Below are 19,012 nucleotides of genomic sequence, written 5' to 3' on the forward strand. Positions count from 1 at the left end.
CTCTTTCTAAAACATGTTTCTTCCTCTCTATTCTACCAGCATGCTTTTTAAATAAATGCTTAAACCATTAAGTGTGGTAGGTTTTTCTTTATAATCCACTTTCTTAATAAATCGGTTACAATAACAATTGTGGTGTTTTTCTTTATAAACCACTTTCTTAATAAACCAGCCATAACCTGTAACCAAAAAGACTAACACACACACACACACCGACACACAGCTTCTTCAAGGCTGGATTTGGCCAGGCTCGAACCATAAACAGGGGAGTCCTCTCAAAACATCAAGATAATACGTTCTTTCTCTCAATAAAGAGAGGACACTTTACTCTAAATGGAAAGTATTTCTTTAACTTATTAAATGGTCCCTTAAACTATAGACTTCAATGACCCCTGTATGTTTTAACACATGTTGAAGACCTTTCTCAAACACAAAACGAGTCCATATTTCATTTCTGTAAGCCGGGCTAAATGAGCGAGCACTGTAACTGCATTCATATATCAAATACAGACATTAAAGAATACATGAAAAGAACATTTCAGAAATCACACTGGTAACTTCTATAACAAAGTAAAATCTCATAATCCTAGAGAAGTTAAAAATATTGATTAATACATTGATTATAATCACTCAGATATACATTGAAGCAGCAATGGATTCTAGAATCCATCCCCTTCAAAACCGACAATTTGAAATATAGAGACAATCATTAAGTGTAGGTAATATATAAATGCATTTATTATAATCATTTGAACATGGTTTAGCACACATAACTTGCATTTCTGATGAGGCAAACATAATTATGCAGCAGGGAAGCTAGTAACTCTTCTTCTCTGCACATCTGCTGTGCAAGCCAAAACCTTGCAGAATGTTTCGTACATAAAACTGAATCAACAGAAGTCCTTTTCAATATTTCGAAAATCAATTTGCACTTTACCTGCTTATCTTTTTTATTTTCTAATCTGAGAGGGAACTGTAAAAGGCTTTTTATTTGTGACGGCATGCATGCTGCGTAACAAAGAATGTTATTTTGCTTTTAAATACAAACTAATCGTAATTAAATATGAGTATATGAGTGAAATGATCTCATCCGGGTGTCTCTCAACATCCAAATACAGAAAAACATATTGACACATTCTAATGACACAGACACGCAAAATGATGATTTGTACACAATAGAGGATTAACAGACGAGCACTGAAAATTGTATATTCAAGGATTAGGAAATATTACTCACTAGGCACAGAACAATACTATTGCTATTAGAAACAGGTATTATCCAACTCTCTACACTATGTCTGTGTACCATTAGAAGAAAGATTCTTGATGGTGAACATTTCCTTATTCTAAACCTCTCCAATGACTCTAAAGGAAATAGAACAGATAACACTTTGTCTAAGCGACTGCTGATTGGTTGGAGTCAAGCAATATTGAATACTGGATTGTTGACTGTTGAGCAGCTAATAGTTTCATTGATCCCTCGCTCCGAAAGCATCCACGACCAAGTGCTGACCTAGTTTTCCCTGGGTATACCATATGGCAAAGAAGCAAAACTGATTTTGGAGCAGCAATTCTTCACAGAATGACCAAAAGATCATCTTTAAAGCTGTGTGCAATGTTACGGCGGACAGATTGTTCTAGAAAAAGAGCAATCGTACCTTACAGTACTATGTGTTAGAGCTAAATGCTACTGACTATTCTGAGGGCCACCTTCCTGTCTCAAAACCTGTATATCACATTTTTACAACTCACATGGCTCAAGTAGAGTCAACTTGCCAATGGCAACATTCTAAAACAAAAACAAAAACAAAAACAAGAGGTCCTAAAATTAACCCGCAGCAGATTATTCAATTATTTTGGGAGTATTTTCTGTATTACAACACATGTGCAACATAAATTCCTGTCACAGCACCTTGTGTTTTGATTTCAAATTCATCATGCAGTTTCCAGTCACAACACTCCCTTTCCAGAATTGCATGTCATATTTAAGGATATAAAAATAAAATTAACGAATGTCCAAAAAAGTTCCAATAAAACAACATCAAAAAAGTGCATACATGTATTTACAGTCTTGCTTAAAGCATAACACATATACTTTTCTTTGTGTATATACTCAGATTATTAGTAGTCTTCATTATATAAGGAGACATAACACATAGCAGGACTCAAAAATATTCCATCGAGTCAGTTGTGGAGATGTTTGCATTGCGGTATTGATTAGCCTGGCTGTTAGGGGGGAGAAGCAGGGAAGAGGAAGTGTACATACAAGTGCAAAGAAGAATCATAGATTAATCCGTCCAGAAAAGCACAATGAAGATGGCATAAAGTGTTCATCCAGCATCTAATATGATCGTGTCACTTGCAACTATCTGCAAATGTCCTGATATCCTCAGCAGTGCAGATTAAGCAAAAGAAGCATAAAGAAACAGGCCAGATTTAAACAGTAATGGATGTTCGTATAAGATGTTCAATATCAGACATTAGGATTGCAAATGTTTTTTCTGACATTTGATATGTGTCGTTCCTGGCTGAATGCAGTAAATTCAGCGGAGTGGAGCTTTTTTTCAATCTTTTTGGTCACTGTAGGGAGTTTTTTTATTGTACAAGTTCAAGGTTTGATCCCTCCTGATGAAAACGAGAGAGCAAAAGCCCACAAACTATAGTTCGTTTCTCTCTCAGGATACCAAAGAGGCAGTTGTCAGAGAATTCAAGGTAACGAGACAGATGGATGCTGACAAAATGCCGAAATGTTTCTCAAACAAGATTTCAGATCCCCTTCAGAAAAAAATGATAGGCAGGTCACATCAAGGGCACTTGCTTCAACATTCCTCAGAAGGTTGGATTTAGGTTGGCGTGGCTTTTTCCATAATTGCCTTGGGAGATCATGAAAGTCTTTATGTTCAGCAGGCTGCAGAAGATATTTTCTCTTCAATCTCAGTGTATCGTGGGAAGACAAAAATGGAACTGAAGATACGCTGGTTGGACGATTCTTATAGTCTAGGAAATCCCGAACACCTCACTCAGAGTTCTTGGTTCTGCTGCCTGCATGTCCTAAAGTGCCCGAAGCATGCAGCGCACTCTCTTCCCAAACACATATTGATGATGTTCTTCAGCTTGGTCTGAATTTAAATGCATTAACAGTGAGATAATATGATGATCCTTCAATCTGGTATAAAGAGACTTGTTCACATGTTGGCTGTTGGCCAATCCACATGCTATTGGGAGCTGTCATGAGATTGTCAATGTAAATACATCCAGTCCTGTCAACAGACTCATGCTTCAATGTTCAGTAACAGGTAAATTTACACAGTTAAACTTACATGGAATACATTCAAAAAAATAAAATGAAAGTAAAAAAAACCTCCATATTAATTTACTATTCTATATGTAGAGAATTAAATTACTTTTCAAGTAACAAAAACTGAGGATAAATGTTGCACTGCCAAAAAATGGCCCCGGAATCAATGCGCATTGGTTTCTGCGTCCATTGCAAAAAGATTTTTATGTGCATTTATGAGTTAATGTGTATGTTAAATAAAATGTAAGTCTGAAGAGGAGCTCCGGCCCTAACGCTCTGACTTGACTTTATACCGCAGAACAAGGTACGTGGCAAGTCTCAGAATTAAGAAAAAGAGCCCCAGCACAATGAAGTCCACGTAGAGCTTAGCATCCTCCACATCCAGCAGCTGCAGCACCTCTTCTGGTTTCTGGAACTTACACACCACGCCGGGACACTCCAGCTCTGAGCGGTTCATGCCATAGATGGAGAGGATCACACCCTCAAAACCATACCTGCAGAGCAAGAGATCAGTGTGTGGGTGTGATATTTTTGTGATTAGGGCATGAATGTCTGTTTATGATTGTTACTGTTATGGTTCTTGACTGACCTGACGTACGACACATAGGAGCTCCATTGAAGGTATTTCGGGATGGTGTCAAAGTTGACAAAGAAGCCAGAGAACAGAAGAACTGGGATGGCAGAGACTGGACCTACAAATGTGGCAACCTGAAGATGCGAAAGAGGAAAATATAAACAACAGTCAATGTAAAAGCCGGGATCCAAGCACCTCAAGCAAGGAAGTTAAGTTAAGTTTGGTATAGTTATCTTTCTGCTAATAACGTTTTTTTTTTTCATTTTAATCTTCGTCTTCGAGTCCTGCGTACACCACGCTCAGCCATAGCATGCCAGCAATATTGTTTAACAGATTTACTGGATTATTAGAGTATTATTGAGTGGTCCTAAAGACTGTTTGGAATTATGAGAATAATCTTTAATCAGACAAATTGCTTAATTTATGTTTGAAAACTCCTCTGTTAAAGTAGCCTGCATGTTGTATATTTTGTATAAATGACATAGGATACAACAGATGAAACTACACATATTTTTGTTGATATGTGCATGATATCTGCATGATATAACTGCCAGGCAATGACTCTGACGTCAAATGTAAATGTATTCATGTATTAAATGTATTAAAATGATCATAGCAAAAATATATGCATTACATTTTAGATACACTGACGTACACTACAGTTCAAAAGTCTGGGGTTTTAAATTAAAAACATTCAAACATTAAAACATCTATTAATGTTTTTGAAATAAAGCCTTATTCTCACAAAGGCTGCATTCATTTGATTGAAAAAAAAAAAACACAGATGTTGTGAAATATTATTACAATTTAAAATAACTGTCTTCTATTTCCTGATGTCAAAGCTGAATTTCCAGCAGCCATTACTCTAGTCTTCAGTGTCACATGATCCTTCAGAAATCTGTATAATATGCTGAATGGATGCTCAATAAACATTTCTTATTATTATCAAATTTGAAAAGAGTTAGATAAATATTTTTGTGGAAACCGTGATATATTTGTCTTATACAGCGGGGTGTCTCAAATTCATTAACATACAGACCACAGCTCTTAACACAATAGTAACTTCATTAACATTCATTGTGACTCCGACAAACTTTACTTGTCACTGCTACGCTGAAATAAACTTCTTCAAAATCGACATCATTTTTTCTTACACAATTTTAAAGTCTTCACTGTCACTTGTAGTGAGTTTAATACATCCTTACAGAATAAAAGTATTAATTTCCTTTAAAAAAAACAACTTTACTGACCCCATACTTTTGAACGGTAGTGCATGTGAAGCACTACTGCACCACTAGTTTGTGCACCACTAGTTTGAAGTCCTCATACCTGTAGTGAGGTGGATGCCGCTCCAATGAGAAGCCCCAGAGACTGAGCCACTAAGGCAGTGGAGGTGGACAGCGCCATAAAGAGCAGATACCTTGCTGCCTCTGGAGGCTGCTTTGTCATCCAGTACACTATACTGCAGTACATTATCGGACAAATGACCTGGAAGAGTGAGAAGAAGCACTCATACATTTTCCTGAGACATATGAAAACTCATAAACTCATAAAAAAAAAAAAAAAAAAAAAAACCTTTCCCTTAAAATCCCACTTATCATGCTTATGCTACTCTGAATAATGCCTGAACTTCGTATTCTGAACACTTCTTGCGTTGTTGTTGTCTTTTGCCTCTTCATGATGACTCGCTTAATTTAGTCCTGATTTGTAAGTCGCTTTGGATAAAAGCGTCTGCTAAATGACTAAATGTAAATGTAAATGAACAATTTGTAAAAGTGTGACAGACCCAGTAGGGCATTGATTGACATCCCCCCAACATTTAGAAAGGTCTGTGCCTTCACAACTTCTCAAGCCCTTCCAGTTAGTTATAATAGTGGCTACATGCTTTGATTTAACATTATAATATGAGAAAGATGTAGAAACAGACGTACCTGGAATGGAATGTCAGCCATGGTCTTAGCCAGGTAATACGCCTTTAGACTGTACCAGTAATTAAGATGCTCCCTCATGAACACTGACATCTCCATTGGAACTGCAAGGAAAATACATCATTGCATCAGCGTCTAATTCGATCCACTGATTCTGTAAGAACCATAACTCTCAATCAAGCCAATAAGAACGCTTCTAATTCATTACAGACCAAAAAGGATTTAGTAATCAGACAGATCAAATCTGTTTTCCATGCTCATAAAGAATTATGCACACACAACCAAACACACAGATTGCCTTACATGTAAGGACGGTGGGCATGAGTGCAGCAAACATGAGAAACAGCATGGAGAAGAACAAGAAGCCAGTGTTGTTGAACACTTTGCTGGCATCATTCCCAATGTTCAGGTACAGCAGACCAATCAGCACGCCGATACACAGGTGTGACATCACCCTCAGGTGGGTTAATACCTGAACACACACACACAGACGTTGCTTTTGTTGTTGGATTTCTTTAACATTTAATATATTAGGCACAGACAATAACAAGAGAGGATAATTCTTACCGTGTCCCTGCATATTGTGATGAAGGTTCTCTTGAAGAGGATGCAGAACTGTGTGAAGGTACTGGTGGCAAAAGTGTGTTTCTCAATGTAGCCTGAATCCTGGTCGATTACACAATAACACAAGAGGTGAGCGGGTCAGAGACTGATAAAGAGACTGACAGATATTGTGTGTGTTCATCGCTCACATTATAACACTGGGAGGGGCAGGATGTGGTGGGGTCATTCTTGTCAATGGAGTTCTTCTTGCTCTCATCTGAACACAGGCCTCCCTGAACAGCCTCGAAGAGCACAGGGTTCAGATCACCGTACTCTCCTGAGGCGACCTCGATTACTGCCAGCAGAAAGACAGCAGAATTCATACACATGCTGAGTGATTGACTGACAGGACAGACAAGAGGAGCCGAAAACAAATATCAACTCCTTGAATACACTGGCATGATGCCTTCAGCAACTCAATCACACTGGATACAATATATAACTAATATTACAATAAATAAATAAAACTGTCAATAACAAATAAAAGTAAATTAGGAGATACACTCAAAAGCTCTTATGCTCACCATTGCTGCATTTATTTGATCAAATATACAGTAAAAACAGTAGTAGTATTATTAAATATTATTTAAATTTGAAAGAACTGTTTTCTATTTTAATATATTTTAAAATGTAATTTATTCCTATATGACAAAGCTGTTTTCAACAGCCATTATTCCAGTCTTCAGTGTCACATGATCATTCAGAAATCATTCTAATATGATGATTTGCTGCACAAGAAACATTTCTTATTACTATCAATGTTCAATTGATTAAAAAAAAAAAAAAAAAAAAAAAAACAGGATTCCCTGACCAAACATATTGGCTTAAATATTATTAATTTCTTTAGGTGTGACATTTTTAAAGGGATAGTTCACCCAAAAATGAAAATGCTGTCATCAATGTTGTTCCAAAACTGTATGAGTTTCTTTCTTCTGTTGAACACAAAAGAAGATATTTTAAAGGATGTTGGTAATCAAACAGCTGACGGTAGCCATTGACTTCCATGGTATTTTTTTTTTTTTATATACTATGGAAGTCAATGGCTACCAACAACTGTTTGATTACCAACATCCTTTAAAATATCTTCTTTTGTGTTCAACAGAAGAAAGAAACTCATACAGTTTTGGAACATCTTGAGGTTGAGTAAGTGATGACAACATTTTCATTTTTGAGTGAACTATCCCCTTAAGAAAAACTCTCTCTCACTCACACTCTCTCACACACTCTCTCTCTCTCTCTCTCTCTCTCTCTCTCTCTCTCTCTCTCTCTTTGAGCGGAAGTTGCGTGAGTGGATGCGAGATTGGGAGCGTGGTTTTTGAGTGAGTGTTTTTTTCTATCTTTTCTATCTTTTTTTCTATGTTGTTTTAGTTTTATTTAGTTTATCGTTAGTGGTGTAGTTTAAGTGGGTTAGTTGTCGTGGTGGAGGCGACGACCGGTGTAACCGGGAGTCATGCCGGTTCGCGGTGTTGGAGGCGCGGGGCTTGAAACGCTCACGCGTCGACATGCCTTTAAACTTTGTCCAACTATAGACTGTTCTGTGGAGGATTGCGCTTTGGCAGTCGGAGGGATTATTGGATATGATAGCGTTAAATCCGCGTCAAGGATGAACAACGGTGTTGTGATCTTTGTAGATAGCTTTGATAAAGTTGCAACGATTGTTGAACAAGGAGTAACGATCAAAGATATCTTGGTTCAGGCGGTGCCGCTCGTTAATCCGGCAAAAAAGATAATTTTGTCGCAAGTCCCTCCGTTTATTAGTAACGAAATGTTAGAGAGGGAACTTTCCAGACATGGACAGCTAATGTCTCCGATTAAAACAATTGGCCTTGGGTGTAAATCTCCGCATTTGAGACATGTTGTTTCTTTTAGAAGGCAGGTTTTCATGATTCTTAAAAACAACAATGAAGAATTAAATTTAGTGTTCAAGTTCAAAGTGGATGATTATGATTACAACGTTTATGTAACGTCTGAGAAAATGAAATGTTTTGGATGTGGAATAGAGGGTCACCTTATACGATCATGCCCAGAAAAATTCCCTGCTGAAATTAATAATAAGACCATAGAACAGGGTGAGTCAAGTAAATCTCAGAGACAAAAACAAAATGAATTAAACGATTTTCAGGGACAAAAATTGGACAAAACAAATAAATTACAAGGACAAACACAGAATGTATTAAAGGAGTCTCAGGGACTTAAACAAAGTAAGCTCAATGAAATTCAGGGACAAAAACAAAGTGAATCAAATGAAATTCAGGGACAAAAACAAAGTGATTCAAATGAAACTCAGGGGAAAAAACAAAGTGAATCAACTCAGGGACAAAAACAAAGTGATTTAATTGAAATTCAGGGACAAAAACAGAATGAATCAATTGAAACTCAGGGACAAAAACAAAGTGAATCAAATGAAATTCAGGGACAAAAACAGAATGAATCAATTGAAACTCAGGGACAAAAACAAAGTGAATCAAATGAAATTCAGGGACAAAAACAGAGTGAACCAAAACATTCTCAGGGACAAAAACGGAATGATTCAGACGGTTTAAAAACGAAAAAATCGTACAAAGCTCAGAAGCTTGAACAAAATAAGAGATCAACACAGAAGAATGAAGAGCTTTTTCAGGCTCCCTCTCCAGTTGAGAACAGTCAACAGCATGATATGGAAGAGGCCAGTAGTAGCACTCAGAAAGAAGTAGAGGAGGTAGAATGTCCTTTGACTGAAGAAAGTGAGATGCTAGTAGATGATAAATCTGATGAAGATAATGTTAAGGAAAGAAAAACAAGAGATGAGTTTCAATGCTCTGAAAAAACGAAAAATTTTCCTCTTCGTGATTGCTCCCAAACTTCTTATAGTGACGTTGAGGTAGACTCTGATGCAGAATCTATAGTTTCATCGCAATCTTTGCCCCTGGAAAGAGGTGGCTACTCTATGTTGAGTATTAAGAAGTTTCTTAAGAGTACTAAGGGAGCTAGGAATGTAAAACTTGAGAGTGCTTTTCCTGATCTACAACTTTTTATTGATTCAGTTAAGAATTTTCAAAAAAGTTCTGAAAGTGCTGGGGAGAAAATCTTTACTGATCAAGAAAGGTATCGCTTAAAGAAACTTGTTTTGAAAGTTAAAAGACAGTTAGAAGATGGCGAATATGTTTAGTTTTTCATATTTGTTTATTTCTTGTTTCTCTTTTGGTTTTCTTTTTTTCTTTTTTTTAATGAGTGAGTTAAAAATAGGCAGTCTGAATTTGAATGGAGCGAGAGATGAAGGAAAAAGAGCTTCATTTTTCAGACTGTGCTCCCTTAAAAAATTGGACGTTATCTTTGTACAAGAGACGCATAGTACTGTTGATAACGAAGTTGACTGGAAGAGAGAATGGGAGGGTGATGTTTTTTTAAGTCACAAAACTAGTAATAGTTGTGGAGTGGGTGTTCTTTTTTCCAAAGGTTTCAATCCTCACTGTTGAATGTGAAGAGATGATTAAAGGCCGACTGTTAAAAGTCAGAGTAATATATGAAAATGTACAACTCGTGTTCATCACTGTATATGCTCCAGCTGTTGGTAAAGAGAGATTGATTTTTTTGGAAACTGTAAATGATGTTATCAGAGATTGTAATGATAAAGAGTTCTTATTTATAGGTGGAGACTGGAATTGTACAGAGAGTAGACTTGACAGGAATCATGTCGAGCCTCACCCGGCCTCCCGCACACGTCTCATTCAACTGTTAGAGACTCATGAGTTATATGATGTGTGGAGAGGGTTACATGACAATCAAAGGCAGTCTACCTGGACTCATTGTAAAGACAATTTATTGTCTATGGCCAGACTCGATCGTTTTTATTGTTTTAAATTTCATTCTAATGTTGTTAAAAACTGCTTTATTAGCCCTGTTGGGTTTTCCGATCACTCACTCGTCTTGGTTTGTGTCTTTTTGAAGTGTGTAAAGCCTAGTAGTGCCTATTGGCATTTTAATACAGCTTTACTAGAAGATAAAAATTTTAAAGACATTTTTGTATCTTTTTGGAAAAATCATCAAAGTAGAAGAAATGATTTTATGTCTCTACAACAATGGTGGGACTTTGGAAAAGTTCAAACAAAACAGCTGTGTCAGCAATATAATTGTAATGTCACCAAAGTGTTACTGAAGTCAGTGAAAGCTCTGGAGTCTGAAGTAGAGGAACTCCAGGTTTTGGCTGAGGCCACAAAAGATCAACGGTATTTTGAAGCTCTTGAGGTCAAAAAGACTGTTTTAACGAACCTGCTTGGGGTATCAGCACAAGGGGCTCTTATTAGGTCCCGCTTTAAAAATGTGGTAGAAATGGATGTTCCATCACACTTTTTTTTTGGATTGGAGCGGAAAAACGGTCAAAAGAGATACATTCATGGTTTAAAGTCTGATGCTGGGCATGTGTTGTCTGATCATGCTGCTATTCGTAAACATGCTGTCAGCTTTTACTGTGAACTGTATAAGTGTGAACACCAAGAAGAGCCGATGTTAGCTCAGAGTTTTTATACTGGTCTTCCCCAGGTTGCACAAGAAAGCAACGTTGTGCTGGATTCAGATATTTCCCTTGGTGAATTGTATGTAGCGTTGCAGAGTATGCAGAGCAGAAAATCTCCTGGATTAGATGGTCTACCAGTTGATTTTTATAAGTTTTTTTGGTTTTTAATTGGAGAAGATCTTCTGGCAGTACTGAAGGATAGTTTAGCCAATGGACTTCTGCCTTTAAGTTGCAGGAGGGCAGTTCTTACCCTGCTGCCAAAGAAAGGTGACCTGCAGCTTATAAAAAACTGGAGACCTGTATCCCTGCTTTGCACTGATTATAAGATACTCTCCAAAGTGTTGGCCAACAGACTTAGTAAAGTTATGGAACAAGTAATTTTGCCTGATCAAACCTATTGCGTCCCTGGCAGGCTGATTTATGATAATATTGTTCTTATCCGAGACTTGTTAGAAATCTCTAAGCTTTTTGGTCTTAAAATGGGATTATTTTCTATTGATCAGGAGAAAGCGTTTGACCGCGTTGAACACAAATATTTATGGGAAACAATGAGTGCGTTTGGTTTTACTTCTGATTTTACTAACAAGATTAAGACGTTGTACTGTGATGTTCAGAGTGTTTTAAAAATCAATGGTGTTTTGAGCGCTCCTTTCCAGGTCCAGCGGGGAATTAGGCAGGGCTGTGCCCTCTCTGGCATGTTGTATTCTCTGGCATTTGAACCCTTATTACATAAACTTAGATCTGTTTTAAAAGGTGTGATTTTACCAGGGTGCAATATACCTTTAAAGCTATCTGCGTATGCAGATGATTTAGTCATCTTTGTTGATAACCAACAAGATATTGATATACTGACAAATGTGATAGTTCAATTTGGTATAATTTCTTCAGCCAGAGTAAACTGGAGCAAAAGTGAAGCTCTCTGTATAGGAGTGATGGAGAAAAAGTTTAAATTGCCTGTGGGGTTAAATTGGAAGACAGACGGGGGGTTAAAATACTTAGGTGTATTTTTGGGTGAAGAAACTTTTGTCCTTAAAAACTGGGATAATGTTCTTGAAAAAACTAAAGGTTGTTTTGCTAGATGGAAGTGGATTTTACCAAAGATGTCTTATCGAGGTAGAGTTCTTGTCATTAACAACCTGATTTCATCCACTTTATGGCATCGTTTATCGTGTGTTGATCCTCCTCCAGATCTGCTACCAAAGATTCAGGCACTTCTTGTTGATTTCTTTTGGGATCGTCTGCATTGGACGCCTCAAAGTGTGTTGTTTTTGCCGAAAGATGGAGGACAAGGCGTAATTCATCTGAACAGTAGAGGGGCTACTTTTCGTTTCCAGTTTGTGCAGAGGTTTCTGTGTGGTCCCGCAGACCTGGTGTGGAGACCGCTGGCATGCACTATTCTGAACCAGCTAGGTGGACTTGGCCTAGACAGAACATTGTTTCTGATGGACTTAAAACAGCTCAACACCAGTGGCTTGCCGAGTTTCTACCGTGGACTGTTAAAAGTCTGGAATCTATTTAAGACGGAGAGGACAGAACATCACAGCTCACTGTACTGGCTTCTTCAAGAGCCAGTTGTGTATGGGACCCGTTTGAGTGCAGCTTGTCAACCAGGTCCCAGTTTACTCAAACAGTTCTGTTTGGCTAATGTAGTGACTTTGGGACATGTAATTCACTTTACAGGTGCAAACATGGACAATGCGCTTCTACTTGCTTCTCATGTAAAGGTGCACTCTATTCGCATGGTTGAGTTGTTGCTCAAAAAGTGGAAAGAGGGTTTAACAGACTCTGAACGCACATTGTTGCATTTTTATTGTGATGGTTCTGCTCATTATAGTGTTGATGATGCTTTTCCTTTGGTGAAGATTCTCCCAGACTTTAAGGACTGTACAGGTTTTTTCTTAGGAATCGATAATCCTTGTTTGTCTGTTCATGATGCTGACAAGAAATTGTTATATAGATTGATTGTGAAAATTTTGAATAAAGATAAACTAAATGGTAAGATTGACACTCCATGGAGAGCTCGCTTGGGTCTGATAGATGGTGTTGGACCTGAATGGAGGGCGCTGTATAAACCACCATTGTTGAAGAAAGTTGCTGATTTGCAATGGAGAGTTTTACATACAGCCGTGGCTGTTAATTCTTTTATCTCGGTTTTAAACCCTGATGTTAATCATGACTGTCCTTTTTGCACTCTTCGTGAGACTGTTTTTCACTGCTTCATGGACTGTTGTCGTCTTGTGCCACTGTTCTCTATGTTGGAGGATCTTTTCAAATTGTTTGATGTAGTTTTTTCCAAACAGTTGTTTATTTTAGGTTACAGGTATTCACAAAAAAAGAGAGAGCAATGTCAACTCTTTAATTTCATTTTGGGGAGAGCAAAGATGGCTGTGTATATGAGTAGACGAAATAAGGTTGAAGGTTCTACAGATGATGATGCTGTTTTTGTATTTGTCAAAATGTTGAAATCACGTTTAAGAATAGATTTTAATTACTACAGTTTGATGAACGATCTCGGAAAATTTTCCAATATTTGGTGTCACAAAGATGTACTCTGCTCTGTTGTAGAGAATAATCTAACTTTTAAGAGTGTGTTGATTTAATGTGATTTTATTTGATTGAGTGTTGTTTTTTACAACTGTTTTAATAAAGTACTTGTAAAATCTCAAAATCTCTCTCTCTCTCTCTCTCTCTCTCTCTCTCTCTCTCTCTCTCTCTCTCTCTCTCTCTCTCTCTCTCTCTCTCTCTCTCTCTCTCTCTCTCTCTCTCTCTCTCTCTCTCTCTCTCTCTCTCTCTCTCTCTCTCTCTCTCTCTCTCTCTCTCTCTCTCTCTCTCTCTCTCTCACACACGCACACACAGTACACCTACTAAAGTCTGCAGGATTGTGGTATGTGGGGCAGTGGAGTCCAAGGTTTTTCAGGTAAGGGATAAGGTACGGTACCGTCCCCTTATATATGCACTGACCTTGACTCAGGATATAAAGCTACACAGAAGAACAGACAGAGTATTAAAGAAGAACATGAACACATTAACATCCTCACACACTTCCAGTCATTCAACCCAGAAACACATTTTTCACAATACGATATAATTTTAGAATACAGCAATGACCTTGTCAAACATTTCAAATAGTTTTGCACTGGGCTGGTGGATCGTACAGATAATGGTTCTTCCTCCCAAAGCTAGAGATTTCATCAAGGAAACCACCTGGAAACAGGACGCGCTGTCTAGACCACTAACATACAGAGACAAAAAAAGGTTTAAACAGAAAGGTTTCGTAAAGGAGCAATATTAATGCATACATTGTATTTTAAAAGGATTATGGTTAAGAATAAAGCTGTGTGTAATACTACAGCTCTGGGTACCTGGTGGGTTCATCAAAAAACATGACAGGAGGGTTGTTGACCAGCTCCAGAGCAATAGCCAATCGCTTACACTGGCCACCCGACAGGGAGATGGTGCGAGTTTGGGCGCACTCCTGCAGTCCTAATGCTGTGAGGATCTCATTCACCTGTCACACATTATATCATTATTTAGCAAACAAAAACACATAAACACAACGTCACCATTCAGCTTCATAGTTTTGATCATTTTTCTAACATATCATACTATCTATAGTGGTGCTGCAAAAGCTTACCAGTTCTTTTTTCACGTCCATATTTTCATTAAGTTTAAGGTTAGCAGAAACCTAAACAAAACAAAGAAAGATTACATTAAAACAAGGCTAATAATCAATTATCAAAAAAACTATATACGTATATAATTGAAGGTGTTTATGTACAAATAATTGTGCATAAAATAATGATTTGAGTTGAAATTATTTTATTATTTGAGGAAAAGAGATTGGTTGCCAGGGACAATTGTTATATATACAGCTTCATGAAAATAATGCATATATTTGCCCACAGAATGCAGTGATTGACCAATCAGAATTGAGTATTCTAGAGCACTTCTCATGCTCACAGACGCAGACACACACAAAAGGATCTCACCATCATTGCCTCTCGTGTTGTTAGGTTTGGCAGTAGCATGTCTTCTTGCATGATGTAACATGACATTTTTCGAAAGGTGCGGAGGTCACGGGGTCGCCCGTTTACCAGGATTTGACCTTTCATGCCTGTCTCTCTGCAGGAAGATATGGGACAGAAATCTTAATGAGACTAGAAAAAGAAAGGCTGGGAAGTGATAAACAGGAAATTAATTATGGAATATTCCTTCTCTGTGCATAAATGCATGCCCACCTGTAGCCAGCAAGTATGTTCATGAGAGTAGACTTGCCGGCCCCAGAGGGGCCCATGATTCCGATAAGCTCCCGACTGCAGAACTTTCCGGACAGACACTTCAGGAGGGCCTTAAATCCTGCGCACAGCATTTTGGGTACATTGTGTTTATTCTGCTTTATGTTACAGTTTGCCAAATTAAATGCATGACAGAGTTAGCTGGCATCAAACAAAAATAGGCTTGATTAAACATTGAATTATATTAATATACTGTATACAAAATCATAACCTGTGAACTCCAATGAAGTACTTTGTACTCAAAGTACTTTGATTGTGCAGTCTAGAAAAATATTAACCCTCAAGTAATGTCCAATAAAATTATTTAAACTACAAATGGCAGAATAACAGTCAAGATTTGAACCATCATCTAATTGTGCTGAAAAAGCAATGAAGTCATACCAGTAACTCTTTTCTCTGCCTCAAGAGGGAGACAGAAACTTGTATTGCTACTGCCACTCATTGTTAGCTTCTTGTTTATGTCAGTGGTCTTAAATCTTTTTGAAATTAGCAAAATTGACATAGCATGCAAGTGTTGACTTGTAAGCCTAGCAACTTTAAGAAACATGCATTTTACATTTAAAGGATTAGGGTCAGGAAGATAAAAAAAGAAGAGAAAGAAAGAAAGAAATGAATACTTTTATTCACCAAGGATGCATTACATTGATCAACAGTAAAGACTTTTCGTTGCTACAAAAAAAAACTTTATTTTGAACTTTCTATTCATCAAAGAATCCTGAAAAATAATTTATCACTGTTTCCACAAAATATATCAGAAATCTACAAAAATAGCACAACTGGTTTAAACACTGATAATAATAAATGTAAAGTAATGAAAATTCCGCTTTGCAATCTTTTTTTGTTTAAAATATTACAAATATGTATATATATATATATATATATATATATATATATTTTTTTTTTTTTTTTTTTTGTGTGTGTGCAAAAAACTTTATTACATTATAAGTGAACCTCGAGGAATATATTAAAATCAAATTAAAAATCCATGTCATGACTTTCTTTAAAGGTATTGCGGAGGATTTTCTTTTTCCGGGTGGATCATCAAGACTATTGGTCCTCCTAGTTGTTAATCATTCTGGTGATATGTTTACGTAAGGCCGTCGTACGTGCTCGTCCCTAGGTAGTTTTCGCTTTCTGCGCATGCGCACTTTCGGGTGTATGTGTGTGGTGAGCTAACGTTATGGTTTCAGCCATTCATTGAAGCTCGCCATTCTCACCGGGTTTTTTTCAAAATGTCTGAGGGTCGCAAGAGAAAAAGTGTCTACGAATTGTATGACAAGAAGAGAAAGGCCTCTGAAGAAAGAAACAAGACCAGAGTGTTTTTGGGAGAATATTTCACACGCTGGCGTGCGCTAAAAGCACAGGTTGGGCTTCCCACTGATGCCTCAGTCGCAAAGTTTCTACTCGACAGGTAAAGGAAAGTAGGCTTGTATGAGCCAAGCCAACAGCAACTTGTAAACAGAGCGTGTGTAACCCCTCTCACCGGGTCCGCTCCCTGCGGGTCTCGAACCCGGGTCTCCGGCATGAGAGTCAGGCGCTCTAACAAGGAGGCTAAAGACTGCAGCCTCTAGCATCTGTCGCTAGAGCGTCTGTTGAGATCAGAGGAGTGAGGTTTACTCGCACAGCAACTACTAGCTGGCCTCCGTTACACTCACCCCCCTAAACCTCACTCCCATCCGGGTCACGGCACCAATGTAACCCCTCTCACCGGGTCCTTCACACCCCGCTCCCTGCGGGTCTCGAACCCGGGTCTCCGGCATGAGAGTCAGGCGCTCTAACAAGGAGGCTAAAGACTGCAGCCCCTAGCGTCTGTCGCTAGAGCGCCTATTGAGATCAGAGGAGTGAGGTTTACTCACACAGCAACTACCAGCTGGCCTCCGTTACACGTGCACGAGGAGAACTAGGCTCATGCATGCTCTCTCGTGCACACGTTTAATAGGCGTTCTCTCTGGGGAGCAGGTAGAGTGTTGCGCATGTGCATTTTTTCAAAAAGTGGAGAGGGCGGTTCTTTTCTAAAATTCGGGAAAATCCTCCGCTATACCTTTAATGCAAAAGAAAGAGTTTGAAATGAAACAAAATCCGTTACAGTAGTATCTAGACCCCCTTAGGACCACAGACGCCTCACTGAATATCCCTGGTTTTATGTTATACGTTTTGTCTTCCCCCTTTATTTGTGTGTCTCTCTATATTTCAGTCAGATCCTTGAGTCATTAGTGAAGTGCTCTGATTGCTCTCTTTCATTCCCTGCATGTCTCTCTCCTTCTCCGCATATGCATCATGGAAAAATTTATGTATGATAAGTGACAGAATGGAGAAAGAGAAAGAGAAAGAGAGCGACATGGGCAACACCCTTACATCGACCTATAATTTCTGGTATGCTTCTCTGCATACCAATGATCTGTGGCGCGCATGAGTATTAAATGCTAACAACTCATCCACAAATGATATGCCCTGCTTCCTGTTGTTACTAATAATTCATCTTTAGATTTTGCAACATGCTGACGATGTGTAACCTGAGCATTAATCTGCTCATGCATTTTTCTCCATCTCCAGCACGAGTTAAAAACAAACAGCACTGTGTCTGTGAGATCACTTACATGGGTCTGTGCTATAGAATGGGCTGAACTGGGATCAGCCTGAGACCGCTCTTGGTAAGTTTAAACGCATTTAATCAATAGATGCATCCATGCAGTTTGCGGTTGTGTGCTGATAAGGAAGAAAGCATCCATCAATCTGCTAGCGATATGGTCTTGTGTTAGAAACGTACAGACCTAGTGTTAGGAAGGTTCCTGAAAGGAAATTAAGACTAAAAATCAGTAGGCTATCTATATTCACAATCTAAATCTTTTTTACTCATTACAAAAATATTATATTTACATGGAGCAGGTTGCTTTGGAGCCCCACACATGACATAGAGGAAAACAATTATATTGTGGCCATGTTTCAACATCTTTGCTATGTTGTACTATTTCGTTAACTTGTTTTAATAGTTAAATAGTAGTTAAATCAATTTAATGAAAATAATGGAACAAATTAGTACATGGCCATGATTTACCTAAAATGAGGAAACAAATTATAATATGATTATGAATAATTTGCTCATATAGGCAAACACGATTTTGTGGAAGGGCTATGAGAGCTAAAAATTGAAATACTGAATGAACTATGCAATGACAGAATACTTACAGGTCTCTAATATGATTGAGGTCTGCTAGAATACATTTACATGATTTCAAGTTCAAAAACAACTTTTTAATGTTTCTCTTACATTGCTGCAGCGCCCTTTTTTCACCTTCTGCCTGAAGCGCTCTGTTTTAGTTCCTGCCTCTTTAAAGGAACACTCCACCGTTTTTTCATATTAAACTATGTTATTCCCTTAACTAAGACGAGTTGATACAGTGGGTACGGAAAGTATTCAGACCGAATACTGAATACTTCAGGTCTGAATACTTAGGACCATGTGATATTTCAGTTTTTCTTTTTTAATAAATGTACAAAAATTTCAACAATTCTGTGTTTTTCTGTCAATATGGGGTGCTGTGTGTACAATAATGAGGAAAAAAAATGAACTTAAATGATTTTAAGAATTGGCTGCAATATAACAAAGAGTGAAAAATTTAAGGGGGTCTGAATACTTTCCGTACCCACTGTACATACCTCTCTCGTCTCAGTGCGTGCACTCAATCACTCTGGCGCACGGCGACACTTTGATAGCACTTAGCTTAGCCCAGTTCATTCATTAGGATCCAAACAGAGATGAAGTTAGAAACGACCAAACACCTCCACGTTTTCCCTATTTAAATACAGTTGAAGTAGTTACGAGTA

General features: G+C 38.0%; 1 protein-coding gene across 1 annotated transcript in view; it reads right to left on the reverse strand.

The window, feature by feature from the left end:
- Positions 1–722: 722 nt before the first annotated feature.
- The window catches only part of abcg4a (ATP-binding cassette, sub-family G (WHITE), member 4a), a 28,669-nt gene continuing 10,379 nt past the window's right edge, over positions 723–19,012 (reverse strand). The window contains exons 3-15 of the mRNA XM_084414748.1: positions 15,131–15,248; positions 14,882–15,014; positions 14,527–14,577; positions 14,255–14,400; positions 14,001–14,124; positions 13,758–13,872; positions 6,550–6,695; positions 6,365–6,463; positions 6,101–6,269; positions 5,801–5,901; positions 5,199–5,357; positions 3,885–4,003; positions 723–3,789 (exon numbers count right to left, since the gene is read on the reverse strand). Coding sequence (XP_084270874.1) covers positions 3,564–3,789; positions 3,885–4,003; positions 5,199–5,357; positions 5,801–5,901; positions 6,101–6,269; positions 6,365–6,463; positions 6,550–6,695; positions 13,758–13,872; positions 14,001–14,124; positions 14,255–14,400; positions 14,527–14,577; positions 14,882–15,014; positions 15,131–15,248 — 1,706 coding nt within the window. The 3' untranslated portion in view covers positions 723–3,563. The remainder of the gene's footprint in view (positions 3,790–3,884; positions 4,004–5,198; positions 5,358–5,800; positions 5,902–6,100; positions 6,270–6,364; positions 6,464–6,549; positions 6,696–13,757; positions 13,873–14,000; positions 14,125–14,254; positions 14,401–14,526; positions 14,578–14,881; positions 15,015–15,130; positions 15,249–19,012) is intronic.

The sequence above is a fragment of the Rutilus rutilus genome (assembly GCF_951802725.1).
Source record: "Rutilus rutilus genome assembly, chromosome: 7".
NCBI lineage: Eukaryota > Metazoa > Chordata > Actinopteri > Cypriniformes > Leuciscidae > Rutilus > Rutilus rutilus.